Source organism: Hyperoodon ampullatus (genome assembly GCF_949752795.1).
Source record: "Hyperoodon ampullatus genome assembly, chromosome: 2".
NCBI lineage: Eukaryota > Metazoa > Chordata > Mammalia > Artiodactyla > Ziphiidae > Hyperoodon > Hyperoodon ampullatus.
This window is the reverse complement of record NC_136915.1, coordinates 126753075-126768008: the sequence shown is the minus strand read 5'-3', so window position 1 is coordinate 126768008 and position 14934 is coordinate 126753075. Positions and strand designations below refer to the sequence as shown.

The window sequence follows — 14934 nt, the reverse complement described above, 5'->3', positions numbered from 1 at the left end:
GTTATTGTGTTTCTATTAAGCACTGGTACTATTTTCAGCTGCCTGCTTGACATCTAGGTTCTCTTTAGATACCTCAGACTCGGTATAGCAAAACTAATATCAACATCCACACCATCAAGCCTCTTTCTTTGCCTGTACTCCTTCTCTGTTAATAATAACTCCATTCTCCAAACTAGTCATCCAAGTTGGAAACCTCAGAGGCATCCTGACTCCTTCCCCTTCCTCACCATTTCTATTTAATCATTCACAAAGTTCTATTTAGCACTCTTTACAACTGCTTTAGGAAGGACTCCATCTCTTATCTGGACAATTCCATATGTATTCTTAATTACTCTGCCTACATGCCCCTGGCACTTCACTGTTCTAATCTATCCATGACAAAGCTTCCTGAGTTACCTTTTCATAACACAGACCTGATTACACCATCCCTTACTTTTAATAATTCAGTGGCTTCTCATCCCCTTCTGAATAAAGATTAAATATTTTCTAAGAAAGATAAGGTCCTTACAACCTAACATATTGGCTTCATCTGCCAATGTTACCCAACTCATATTCTACACTCCAGTTGCTGAACTTCTCAAATGCCATGTTCATTTGCAATTCTAGCTGTTATTTACATGTAAAATTCTCTTCATGAAAGCCACTGCAAATTGCAACTCCTTCATGAGCCAGCTCAAGTTTTCCAATCCCCTTAACAGCTAATAATTTCAAAAGCATTTGTATGTAGTTTAACCTGAGCATCTGTGAATATATGTTTTGTGCCCCACATTATTCTATGAACTAGAGCAGAGATTGTCCATTTTATTCATCCTTGCATTCCCAGTATTTTAATGTAGCAGTGGAGGGGCTTGACATATCTACCTTAAAAGGAAATAACAGATAGTTAAAAATACCACATCTTCTCTTTAGACAATATCAACCTCTGGGTAGACAAAACTTTAAGAGTTGTCCTACATACCAGGCCACTAACATTCTAGAAATTTACCTCACATGTATTCAACAATTATTAAGTACCTACTACGTGCTATCCCCAGGGGGTGGGGTGCGGGTGGAGGGTGGGAAATGACAATAAAAAAATGAATGAGACATAGACATGAAAACCAGGAGTCAGAAAAAGATGGGTTAAAAGTTCACTGCCCTTGAAATCTAAGGCAAATATTAGATCCAAAACTCAACTAGATAAAATTGAAATCCTAGCTCTATATAAAGATTATCTATTGCCAAGTACCACTTGTTACAATAGTTGTGAAACAATAACATCAAATGGAATACATTTTAAAACCTAAACTAAGAAAACGGTGCACTGTAAAGTAGATACAAGAGAAATATCAAATAGGCACGTATAAACTTGATTTCTATTCTTGTTCTACATGAATTTTCTGTGAGAACTAGGATAAATCACTTAACCCTCCCTGGGCCTCATTTTCTCTTCAGTCAAATGGAAATGAGAATAATATCTATCCTACCTACTCCACAGGCTACTAAAAAGCAAGGGAAACAAGAGATGTGCAAATGCCCTGACAAAGAACACAAAATCACTTCATAAATATAAGGTAAGGTTTCAGTTACTAGAATTATGAAACATGTTTGAATGGTTCTTCACAAAGCAAAAAGATGGTACCTCTTTTATTATGTTTGCTTATTTCTGCTGAAGGTAAAATCATGTTCCTCACAAATTTAAAAGCTAGAAGTATGTGATGGAAACTACCTCTAAGGTAGACAAAGCCCACAATTTAAAATTCATTTATTCCTTCACTCATTAATTCAGTCTGTCAACAAATACATACTGAGCATCAACCATAAACAGAACATTAACAAAAATTATGTGAGGTGTTACAAAAGATTAAACAATATATGAAATGGGACGCTTAAGGTCTAAGAGATTTTCAGAGACATACTGATATGCATATATATCTACTGGAACAAAGAATATACATATGTATATACAAACACATATATTAAGTGACATTTTAAAATTAATACTCATTTCATGTATGACTTATAAAATGTATGTGTAAATAAATATATGAACATGAACAACGAATATTATAGCTCATTAAGCAAAGAGCTGTAGGATTCTTCAGGTCATAGCTATAGCTACAAAAGTAGAAAAACAAAGTATGCAAAGACATTTTTTGCCATTAGTCCTTTCAGCCATGCGTGGAAAAGAATTATCTTCAAAGACAAACAAAAAAAGTAGTTAGACATGTTAATATGCATACATGTGGGAGGAGAGTACAGAGACAGTTCTATATGTTTTATAACGTAAATCAGCAGAAATATAAAGCCCAGAGACTGAAAGGAAAAAAGGGATCCTCCTATCCCCACAATAGCAAGCACCATGGCAATTAAGAAACTGTTTGTTCATAAAACTCTCAAAATCTTTATGTGGTAAAATCTGTATAAAATTTCCAAGTTAGGAAAGAGTTGAGGAAATTTTTTAAATGTTCTATATTATGCAGTTAAAAATAAGTCAGTGTCTCAGTGGGAAGATGTCTACACCAAATACATTGCTTCTTGGAGTTAGTTATATTTGAGTTAATTTCCATATCACAATTCCTAACCACATTCATCAGTAACTCACTGTGTGCTATTTGCGTCTTACCGTTTATTTGGATCCTTTATCAAGAGCCCTGAAAGCAATGATTTTGCATCTGAAGAGAGTGTTCGAGGAAATTTAATGTCTTCCATTAGAATTAGTTCAAAAAGTTTCTCATGATCCTGGTTGTAGAAAGGTAACCTCCCGCACATCATTTCATACATGACAACCCCAAGGCCCCACCAATCCACGGCTCGGCCATAGTCATTATCTTCTAACACCTAAAAGTGAAACCAGTAAAAGATCAATTTTTACACTTAGCTTTTAAAGCATTATTTATAAAACATAAGATTTTTACATAACCTAGGTAGGCTGTTCTGAGATCTTGACATTTAAATTATGAAGCATCCTACAAAAGATAAAAATCACACCAAATATGTGAAATGTTCAATATATATGCAGAAATGACTGGGTACCAAAAAAGGTATTGCAACAGATTCTAAGTAAATGAATATATGAGTGCCCTAAGGATCAAATGAAAACTATTTGCGTATTTTCATTTAGGCCTACTTAATTTTTCATTCTGGTTCCACTAACATGGACTTTAAGTAACAACTTAGAGCTAAACTGTGCTGATTATAGAGAACATAATGTGTCTACCACATTCTTGTACTGAGAAGAACCAACTACTACAAATCAAACGGTGAAAGATAGGAATAAACAAATGCAATGTACTAGAGAAGAGTCCAGGGCATGACAACCATGAAAATAAATATAAAAAACTTTTGGAGGCCCCTACATGTTTAAACTCTTTCAGGAAATATTTAAGCAACAGGTGAATATAAAGATTTACTGTTTGGGTTGTAATAAACTTTGGTATCCAAAGTTTAAGTACCTCACAACAATTTCTATTAAACACAAACAATAAAAATTATGGACTCAATATTTGTAGGGTATATGACCTTAAATTTATTTCCCAAAACACATTACATGTAAAATGAATTTAGTAAGAAACAATATGCAAGTATAAGTTAGGCTGTTAGAGCAACCTGTTCAAACTGAAACATGATGACGTGCCATTTGTCCCAGAAAGGTAAAATTTGATTTACCTTTCTACTGCATATGTTTCTCATCCAATGGAATTTTCTTTATCTATTTGGATCTTTCAATATTTTATTTTAAGATACTATATTTGAATAATCTTAAAGCTTATTTTATCTGATCCTCTTAACTTTGGGATAAACAGATCAAGAAAACCATATACATGAAATTAATCAATCAAAATAATCTTATAATTGATGACATTGGAGAGAATTTGATATAGAACAAAGTAGTACTCATGTTCCAAACTTTCTTAGTTTGAGTTAAGTATGTTGTTGAAGATTACGCCTATGTGACTTTTATTTAAAATTTAACTAATAATTTCGTAAAATGCACATAATATTTTTGACAGCTACACTATGATTACTATAAATACTATGAAAGGCACTTTGGTAGACAGGGTATTTAAAGGTGGAGAATGTAATTTTAAGAAAAAAACTATGTTACCTAAAGATCTATTTAGTAGTGTTTTCAAATGCTACGAAAAGATTTTTTTCTTCCAGTTTTACCAAGACATAATTGACATACAGCTTGATAATTGATATACAGCATGGTATAAGTTTAAGGTGTAAAGCATAATGATTTAACTTATATACATCATGAAATGATTACTACAATAACTTTAATGAACATCTATCATCTCATACAGAAACAGAATTAAAGAATTAGAAAAAAAAATTTCCTTGTGATGAGAACTCAGGGTTTACTCTCTTAACAACTTTCATGTGTAACATACAGCATGTTAACCATATTTATCATATTGTACATTACATCCCTAGTATTAATTCAATTGTATCATTGTTTTGTGGCTAAAGACAACTAGAAACTGCATTGGCAATATATAAACATAAGTCCAGTTTCTACATTTTTCCAAAACCCTTTTGTAAATAACAAACTAAGCAAGATGTTTTTGGGGAAAACAATAAATTCTAGTTTCTATCTTTAGCCAAAAATATTTAAAATTTCTACTTGTTTGAAATGAGTAATGTGAGAACATATAGAAAACAAGAAACAACTTGAAGTAGAAGGAATTCTACTTGTGTACTTAAAGGAAATGCTGTATATATAATTTTTAAATACCAGTGACTTTTGAATCTCTCCCACATCAAATTAGTAGAATGTGCTGTTTGTAGGCCTTTATCGAATAGATGCAAGATTTTACCTAATAACAAAATTTTTTAAATCTAAGTAACCTTTTACTGCATTCCTACAACAGCAACAAAACAGTGGTACATACAATAAAGAGCCAAATGTAGCTTTTAACCTCTTTTTTCATAAAACCATAAAAAGCATAAAAGCTGGATTAACTGCCTCCCGAACCCACATTTCACCAGCCGGGTTCTCATCCCCAGCTGGCAAAACTGGCAATCCTTTATTTTTGTTTAAATACCTGGTTTGCAGCCAGAAGGGAAAGTGAGTACATAAAAAAAGGGTTTTATTTTTGAAGAGAAATAAGCAACTGAAAAATAAAACTGCATTGTAAAAAAATCTGCTTGATAAAATAAAATACATTTTATTTAGCTTTGTAACACGAACACTGATTCTCAAGATATGTGGTTTTGCTTTTGAACATACGAGCTTTAATTGAAATATACATACATAATGTTACAGTTAGAGCTGTTTGCTATATTACTTTGTACTAAACAAATCTGATGTAATGTATTATCTTACTGACATGTAAAACTTAGGCAATGTTGAGGAGAAAATACCCCAACAACTCAGCCAGGCCTCTTTATCTAAGAGTCTTTGCTATCAATTAAAAAGAAAGATTTCTGTTCAACTCCTACCTCAAGACAGCTGGAATATGAAATACACAAGAAATAAAAATAAAAGTGATTATAATATTCTACATGTGGCTATATAATAAAAAACATGTTACCACTGTTCATACAATGGCTTTTCTCTTTCCTTACATCTAAATTATTTCAAAATACAATACTTTGAAATAATGTAGAAATTCCAGAGTGAAATTAAAATCCACAGCCTAGTAATATAAAAAATTTACATTCTTTAACCTAAGAGTTGCAATTCCTTCTGGTTACCTCTGACAATTTTTTTTCCCTAGCAAAAAGGCTAATTTACTTCATGGTTATCATGAGGATTGATCCAACCAGTAGGATAAATGGTAATGTAGAGGTACAACGATGGTAAGTTACATTTCAACTCCATTAAAATGCAATTTATCATATAATCTAGATATAAATGCAGGTCAAAACCTGCTCCTAAAGAAATAATCCACTGAAAGACTTATCCTGAAGAATTAAACTAAAGACAGTGTCTGTTTTCCATGAAATCAATGTCACTAATGTTTAAACTAAGATCAACTTTAAATATGAATGCAGACATTTAGTATTTCCTTCTGCACCTACTGTCCTCTGTAACCATAGATATAGCTTCACTTTATAAGCACATTTAACACAAATGTCCAAACAGAGATAAAGAACAAGTGGGGATTTGGAACACTAAAGGAATGTAAATGTTAAAAAATGACAAGAGGTCATATCAATAAACACCCCAACAGAGCACAAGCTCTAGGAAAAAAGGCTTAGTTTCAATGTTTCCACTACATGCCAGAGATTGCTTCACTTTATGATATAATAAAATCTAAGACTCAAGGAAGTCACAGCATGTTATCAATTACTCTTAAATGTTCTGGCAATATTTGATTAATATTTGATAACATTTAATGTAGATACTTCTACTTATCAAAACCCAGATGAGTTTTAAAAAATCACCATGAACAGCTCTTGAATGGTTACTAATTTCAAAGAATGACATTAAATAATAAATTATATATTTTTAAATGATACCATCAATTAAAGTTCCCAATGTAAAAATTTGGCTATTGGGTACTTTCAAAAAACATACTCATTTCAATATTCTTTACCAATTAAGATTTACTGGGAAGCTGAAGGAACACCTTCCTCCCTCAGCTTGTTCGCCAGGCCACACAATGTACTCAAGGCAAGCAGTTATGAGGAGGCTATGTATGCCCTGGAGTGGCTTACTGTTCAATCAATAATCCTGACAGAACAGATGGGGGAAAAAATTAAACATCTAAACAAACTGTCTGTACACCTATGTTGTGAAACTAAACTGCGAACTTGGATGAACCAATTTACCGCTAATTCAAAAACATTTTTTTCTGGTAACCTTATACTTCAGGTAACTTATATGTGTGTTTTATATATAAACACACATTTATATACTTTATAATTTACAAAAATCCTTTAATATTCCTAACATCACAGGAATTTGCTAAAAAAATGAACTACAAATCTTCTAATTCAGATTCTAAAATGTACTGCAGCTTCAGTGGAACTATATATTTCATAAGAATTATGAATTCCATGGTTTATTGGTATTTTATTCATAAATATACACTTTATATCCAGTTTTCAACCACTCTAACTCTAAAGAGACTGAAACTGTAAGTGCCATTTGTTCTGAATTAAGATGCTGTAAGCTTTATGGCTACCTCCTAGCATGCAGACACAAGTACTTGCATGCAGCTAACATCGTACTTTCAAAAGCATTCTCTGCCTAGAACAGGCAACATTCCTGATAAGGAGAAAAGCTAAATGGATACAATACTGGTGATTAAATCATACTTACGTGTATCTTCCCAGAGATTTCTATACTTCCTTTTTATCCTGAAGCAATAAACAATATGGGATTCTAAGAAACTGGGTCTTTGTAACCAAAGTAAAAATGGTCATTGTAAAACACTACAGGTAATCACTAGTGTTCCCAGTTAGGGTTAGTTTTGTATATGTTCTTATGTTGCAGAGAATTTAAAATTAAACTCTGTGCTTAAATTAAGATCATTCCAAAGTACTGAATGCAAATATTCTGATTGTTAAAACCAAAAGACTACATAACACTGAAAAGAACTTTAGGTGAAAAATAGCTACTATAAGAACTGACAGAACTCTAGGGAAGTAAAAGCTGCTACTTATAAATATTGAGAGAGATTAACATTGAACTAAAAATATCATTTTTCTTCATATTTAAACAATACCCAATTTGGGGACAAAATGAGATTTTTTTTTTACTATGAAAATTTTTTTAAATTGAAATATAGTTGATTTACAATGTTGTATCAGTTTCAGGTGTATAGCAAAATGGGATGGTTTTAATATTATCCAAAACAGTATGAACAGTCAGCCAACTCATGACAGAATTTCTTAAATATAAATTCTAACTATAAAGCAGACAACTTCTGTCTGAACTAATCACTGTGCTCATTTACTTAATTTTCCCCTTAATATTGGTGATGAGACCTTTTTAGAACCATCAGAAAGATGAAGGTTTTCAAAAACACCTCAAGAGGATAATTGTTACATGAATCATTAACAATTAAATAAAATATTAGGAATGTATACAGTTTTGGGAAAGCTACTAAAATAACTTTTAATTTTTACAAAAAGTTTAGAATTTGAGATTTAGTTTCATAATCTGTTAGAACCAGTAGAATTTTGTCCAAGGGTATGCAAAATGCAACTATGTGTGCTACTATTTTTATCTACAGATGAAATGTACAAACATATATAACTTTGACCTCATTCATTTATTTTAGGATCCCCTAAAGAGAATATTGATAGAGCCCATAAAATTGTCTTTTTCATTTATTCTTTGTTGTATTTAAAATAAATAAATAAAATTCCATTTAGTACTCTTAAATCGAGTTTGGTTCTAACTACTCCCCCCATGTACACTACCCTCCACACTACAAACTACCTTCACCCTTAATTTACATGATTCTCTCAACCCATTCTGAAGAAGTTATTGTATACTTTTGGTCTTTCATTTACATAGAATTTAATTTCCATTTGTGCTATTCTCTATATAGAATCACAATGACTTTAAGCAAATCTTTGTATCAAAATAGTTATCAAGGACTTCCCTGGTGGCTCAGTGCTTAAGAATCCGCCTGCCAATTCAGGGACATGGGTTCAAGCCCTGGTCCAGGAAGATCCCACATGCCGTGGAGCAACTAAGCCCATGTACCACAACTACTGAGCCTGCACTCTAGAGCCCGCGTGCCACAACTACTGAAGCCCTTGCACCTAGAGCCCGTGCTCTGCAACAAGTCACTGCAATGAGAAGCCCGCGCACCACAAAGAAGAGTAGCCCCCGCTCACCACAGCTAAAGAAAGCCCGTGTGCAGCAATGAACATCCAATGGAGCCAAAAATAAATAAATAAAATAAATAAATTTAAAAAATAGTTATCAAAATATTCTTGTCTATTTCAGATTTTGTCAAAATACATATTATAAAAGATATTAAAGCTAGTAGGCTTTAAAAGAAAAGTGAATAAAATGATACCAAGTAAATGTTTTCCAAAAATGAGGTTCTGAAAACTAGGAATGCATCAAAAAATCCATTTTCAGCCACTGAAAAACAGTATTTTACACATATGAAATAAAATTATATACACTTTTTTCCTGAACAGCAACCATGACTAGATACTACGTATTTTCCAACAATCAAGTCATTTTTTGCAACCTTCTTGTTAGTTCTAACTTGATTATCAAATAATTTTTATTTTTACACTATTACAGAAGTGCATTTCTCTAGGTTTCCAAAACCACCTTATTCAACCTTCCCCATCTGTCACCATCTGCTTCTTTTTAGCATGTACTTTTTGTGTGATCACATAAGCATGTGAAAAATAACTAACATTCAGATGATTATCTGCTGGTACATTTGAGGACTGGGCATAATAAAAGTGAACTGCCAAAACGTACTTAACACTTTTAATTTTGTTGGGTCTTGCATGTAAGCTACATTTGATTTTCAAACTGTTTTACAGTTGGAAAGTTGATCAGGTACTGCTAACTCAAGAGCAAAGCTGAGACTCTAAATAATTAGCACTGCATAAAAGGATGGTTTGGATTCAATGAGAGCCAAGTCAGATAATAAAATTTAACAGTAAGATTTTATATGTGATTTCTAATTTCTTTATAATTTCTAGGCATGAAACTATAGTAAAGATTATGAAAACAAAATCCCCTCAAAATATCTTACAGTCCATAATATATGGCAGGTCAAATTTATTTCCTTCTAATACAAGAAAGAGCAAAAACACTTTAAAACTATATATACTAATGAATTTTTAGAGATGTAGCACACTAAATGTATAGTTTATATGCCTGCTAGGACTGTATCTCTGCAACCTCTTTTAAAAAAGACACGATTTTTTTTCCTTTAATAATAAAGGTCTATAATTCTTCATCAAAAGAAGAGAACAAATACTTTAAAAATACTTTTTTTTCAACAAATGGCATTTTTATACTATAAAACTTTTCTTTTCCTGGTGGTCTTTGCCACAAGAAAAAACTTAAGTTCATTTAAAACTAAAGTTTATTTAAAAATGAGCTATGGGGCCTCCCTGGTGGCGCAGTGGTTGAGAGTCCGCCTGCCGATGCAGGGGATACGGGTTCGTGCCCCGGTCTGGGAGGATCCCATATGCCGCGGAGCGGCTGGGCCCGTGAGCCATGGCCGCTGAGCCTGCGCATCCGGAGCCTGTGCTCCGCAACGGGAGAGGCCACAACAGTGAGAGGCCCGCATACCACAAAAAAAAAAAAAAAAAAAAAAAAAAAAAAAAAAAAAAAAAAAAAAAAAAAATGAGCTATGAGCCTGAGATATAGTACAGTTAATATATCAGCTTTGAACCGATTTCTAACAGTCTTTTTGAAGTATCTTTTAAATACCCTTCAACCATCTTTAAACAGCAAAGCATTCCTACCAGATTAAAAGTTTAGGGGGCTTCCCTGGTGGCGCAGTGGTTGAGAGTCCGCCTGCCGATGCAGGGGACACGGGTTCGTGCCCCGGTCCGGAAAGATCCCACATGCCGCGGAGCGGCTGGGCCTGTGAGCCGTGGCCGCTGAGCCTGCACGTCCTGAGCCTGTGTTCTGCAGTGGGAGAGGCCACAACAGTGAGAGGCCCGCGTACCACAAAAAAAAAAAAAAAAAAAAAAAAAAGTTTAGGGACGTCCCTAGCGGTCCAGTGGTTAGGACTCTGTGCTTCCACTGCAGGGGGCACGAGTTCCATCCCTGGTCGGAAAACTAACATCCCCCATGCCATGCAGTGCAGCCAAAACAAACAAACAAAAAAAACAAAAGAAAACAAAAAAAGTTTAAAAGGTAAAGGATGCCACTGCTAGATGAATGATAGGTTGCAGAAAGATCTCTCCATAATGGGTAAACAAGTCTTCTATAAGAAGAGGAGAAGGGAAAATATTGACAATGAGCCCTTCAAAAGAGAAGCAGTGCTCAGGCACATATTCCAAGTCTGATAAACAGCTACTAATCAAGAAAAGTCTGGCATTAATAATGGTATGAACTAGAAATTGCAAGGTTCAAAGAAAGTGAGAGATACCATCTGAAGTAAAGGGAAGAGGCTAGTTTCGGCTCTTGCCAATCCCTCTCTAACTCTGACCATCTATATCTGATCACATTATTGCCCTGCTCTTAGTTCAAAAGCGATTTTTCCTTGTCCATGAGATCAAATCTAAACTCTTTTGCATTCTGATCCCAATCTATGTGTCCAGCCTCCTCTCAGTCTGCTCCCTCTTTACTGTCACCAGACCCTCCCACCACCCTTCCTTTTCCTCACCACGCTGTAAATAATTCTAGTAAAGCAATTATTTTCTTGCACAGTAATGATTATTTTCCATATCCTATCACCTTAGTAAATATAGCAAGCTACTTGAGGACAAAAACCATTTCTTATGATCTTTGTATTCCCAGCACCTAACAGAATGCATGATACCTAATAAATAGTCAATAAATATTTCTTTAATGAATGAATGAGTGTTCTTCAATGAAATGGTCCATATCAGAGACCAGAAAAAAGGACATAAATTCTTGTTTTTAAAAGTAAGAGTAAAGTTACCCTGATATAACAAAATGCAGTGTTGGACACAAATACTTAGAATATAAAAATATAGCTGCATGAGGGCTTTCCTGGTGGCGCAGTGCTTGAGAGTCCGCCTGCCGATGCAGGGGACACGGGTTCGTGCCCCAGTCTGGGAAGATCCCATGTGCCACGGGGCGGCTGGGCCCGTGAGCCATGGCCGCTGAGCCTGTGCGTCCGGAGCCTGTGCTCCGCAACGGGAGAGGCCACAACAGTGAGAGGCCCGCGTACCGAAAAAAAAAATATATATATATATATATATATATATATATATATATATATATATATATATATATATATTAGTAACCACAATGCCACTCTCCCCTGTAAAAACAAGGTGTCAAGATTTTAATTATGAATCAACATCTATCAGACATGGGGTATATAAACTTCTTTTAAAGACCAGACTTCTGCATCATTTTTTTAAAAGGTATACAGAAAGGTTTTCTTACGAGTCTTTAAAAAGAAATTGACAATAGAATTGTAAACTTTCTATTTAGAAACAATTGGACTCTTCTTGCATTAGATTCTTGGTTTTGTTCTTCAGTTGATGACATTTGCATATAAAACAATATCTTTGTTTCTTAGGAGATCATCTCCTTCTGAAATGAGATGTATTTATCTTCTACAGAAATAATTTCCCCTAATCGTGACACAACTAATTTTGTTATTCTAAATATGGGATATCATCAGCCATGGTAAATGTATAGCAAGGGCAATTGGAACTCCAGAGAAACAAAGATTTTGTTTTTCATGACATTCACAAAAACAATCCTATTCTAGAAAATGTAATCTTGTATTTGAATAAACAAGAAACAACATTTCTAAACTTTTACCTAATTCAGCTACAAAAATGGAAAATTTTAAACTCCAGATTTCATAGCAGAAAAAATGTTATTTCTGGCAGCCCTTGATAAAATAATATTTGGAAATTGACTGTGAAAAATACTGCTAATATTTCAAATTACTAGCATTTATTTACAGTAACTCAACATTCTTGAAATGTAAATTTAATCTCTAACTGAAAAGAACTATTGTAATAATAAACTGGCATTAGTTACTATATGTATAGGAATGTAGCATCATTCTGAATGTATTCTTATTTCCTAATTCTTTTGATTACCTTTTGCTGTTGAGCATTTACAAAGCATTTATTTTATTATTTTATTTATTTATTTGTTTTTTTTTTTTGCGGTACGCGGGCCTCTCACTGTTGTGGCCTCTCCTGTTGCGGAGCACAGGCTCCGGACGCGCAGGCTCAGCAGCCATGGCTCACGGGCCCAGCCGCTCCGCGGCATGTGGGATCTTCCCGGACCGGGGCACGAACCCGTGTCCCCTGCATCGGCAGGCGGACTCTCAACCACTGCGCCACCAGGGAAGCCCCAAAGCATCTATTTTTAAAATGACAATTATTTACATCTATAAGTGGCCTTGAAATAGTGACTTTTTTGGGCCATGATGTGTGTGGTTAAAAAAGTAAAAATAGGCTTTATAAGATGAACCTAGTTAGAATCCTGATTCTATCTCTACCACCTCCTAGCTGTGCACAGTAAGTCCCCTACATATGAACAAGTTCCATTCCGAGAGTGTGTTGTAAGTCCAACAAAGTTAGCTTAGGTACCCAACTAACACAATTGGCTACATAGTACTGTACTGTAATAGGTCTACAATAGTTTTCACACAAATAATACATACAAAACAAGCAAACACAAAAAATAAAGAAAACATTTTTAATCTTACAGTACAGTACCTTGAAAAGTACAGTAGTACAGTACAACACCTGGCATACAGGAGTTGGCATCGAGTGAAGAGGCAAGAAGAGTTACTGACTGGAGGAGGGAGAGGAGGTGGGAGATGGTAGAGCTGAAGGATCGTCAGCAATAGGAGACGGAGGGCAAGCTGCAATTTCACTCATGTCTGATGTTGATGGAACATGCGTTCGCATCTTTGAAAGTTCGCTACTTGAAGATTCGTATGTAGGGGACTTACTGTACAGATTACATTAGAAAAATTCTGATCCTCAGTTCCCTCACCTTTAAAAAAATAGGTTTTCTATCACAAAAGGTTATTCCAAATATGTAATGTACTATATATATAGCATGTGGCACATAATACATGTTCAATAAATAGTTATCTTCATCCATCAAAGATTAATGCCTCCCTGTTTGGCTCTAGCCACGCTAACCTTGTTGGAGTTTGAGGGAAGAACTGAACTTGTTCTGCCTCACAGTTTTCATACTAGCTGCTCTCTGTGTTTGGAAAGCTCTTCCCGTCTATTTTTACAATAGTTGCCTCTTAGCATTCAGGTCTCTGATTAAACCTCACTTTCCCTGAACATTCTATCTGTAGAAGATTATATTTTCCAAAGACAGATGTAACAGTATCTCCCATCTCACATGCTCTTTTACAATATAGAGGTGGGGTCTATGTCACTACCCCTTAAATATGTGTAGGTTTAGGAATTCTAAACCAATAAGCATATGACAGAAATGAAGTGCAGTTCCTGAAACAAAGCCATAAAAGGGGATTCATAGAGAAATGTTCATAGCAGCATTATCAGCCAAAACCTGGAAGCAACCCAAATGTCCATCAGCAGGTGAATGGATAAATAAAATGTGTTTATGTTCATACAATAGAATATTCTTTGGCCATAAAAAGGAATGAAGTATCAATAACATGCTGAAGCATGGATGAATCTTGAAAACATACTAAGTAAAAGAAGCCAGACACAAGAGGCCACATATTGTGTGATTCCATTTATATGAAATGTCCAGAACAAGCACATCTATAGAGACAGAAATTAGATTAGTGGTTGTCTGGGATGAGGGGAGATAGGGGAGGAACTAATGTGTATGGGGTTTCTTTGTTGTAGTGATGAAAATATTCTGGAATTAGACAGTGGTGATGATTACACAACTGTGAACATACTAAAAACCACTACTGTGCACTTTAAAAGGCAGAATTTATGGTATGTGATAACAAAATTTTTAAAAATATACTATGAAGAGAAATTTTCAAAAACCAATGAAACATTTCTTCATGGTTTGCTAGGTTTTAGAAAAATGGAAACAGTTTCTAAACTGTTCCCTAGGACGTTCACGTTTAGAACCCACAGCCAAAATAGTCTGGCTACCCTGAAGCCACCAGTATGAGGAAACCAGGCCACTTGGAGAAGCTGAGGCTTTTGAGAGCCCTGTAAGGTACCAGTTGAGAGCCAGCATTAACTGTCAGACACAGAAAGAGGGGAGCTTCCAGATTCCAGCCTCCAACCAGAGTCACCCCCTGCCGTGCCCCGTGTACCATGGATCAGTCATTCCTGCTGTCCTGACTCAGAACCTTCAATCACATAAAATGGTTAGGTTTTGCAGTGGTC

At 34.8% G+C, this 14934-nt stretch overlaps 1 protein-coding gene across 2 annotated transcripts in view; it reads right to left on the bottom strand.

Annotated features, from left to right (window-relative positions):
• Positions 1 to 14934, bottom strand: part of AKT3 (AKT serine/threonine kinase 3) — a gene marked incomplete at both ends in the record, with an annotated part of 378522 nt that overhangs the window by 83304 nt on the left and 280284 nt on the right. For both annotated transcript variants that reach the window (XM_079726789.1, XM_079726788.1), the window contains one exon: positions 2606 to 2820. In XM_079726789.1, coding sequence (XP_079582915.1) covers positions 2606 to 2820 — 215 coding nt within the window. The remainder of the gene's footprint in view (positions 1 to 2605; positions 2821 to 14934) is intronic.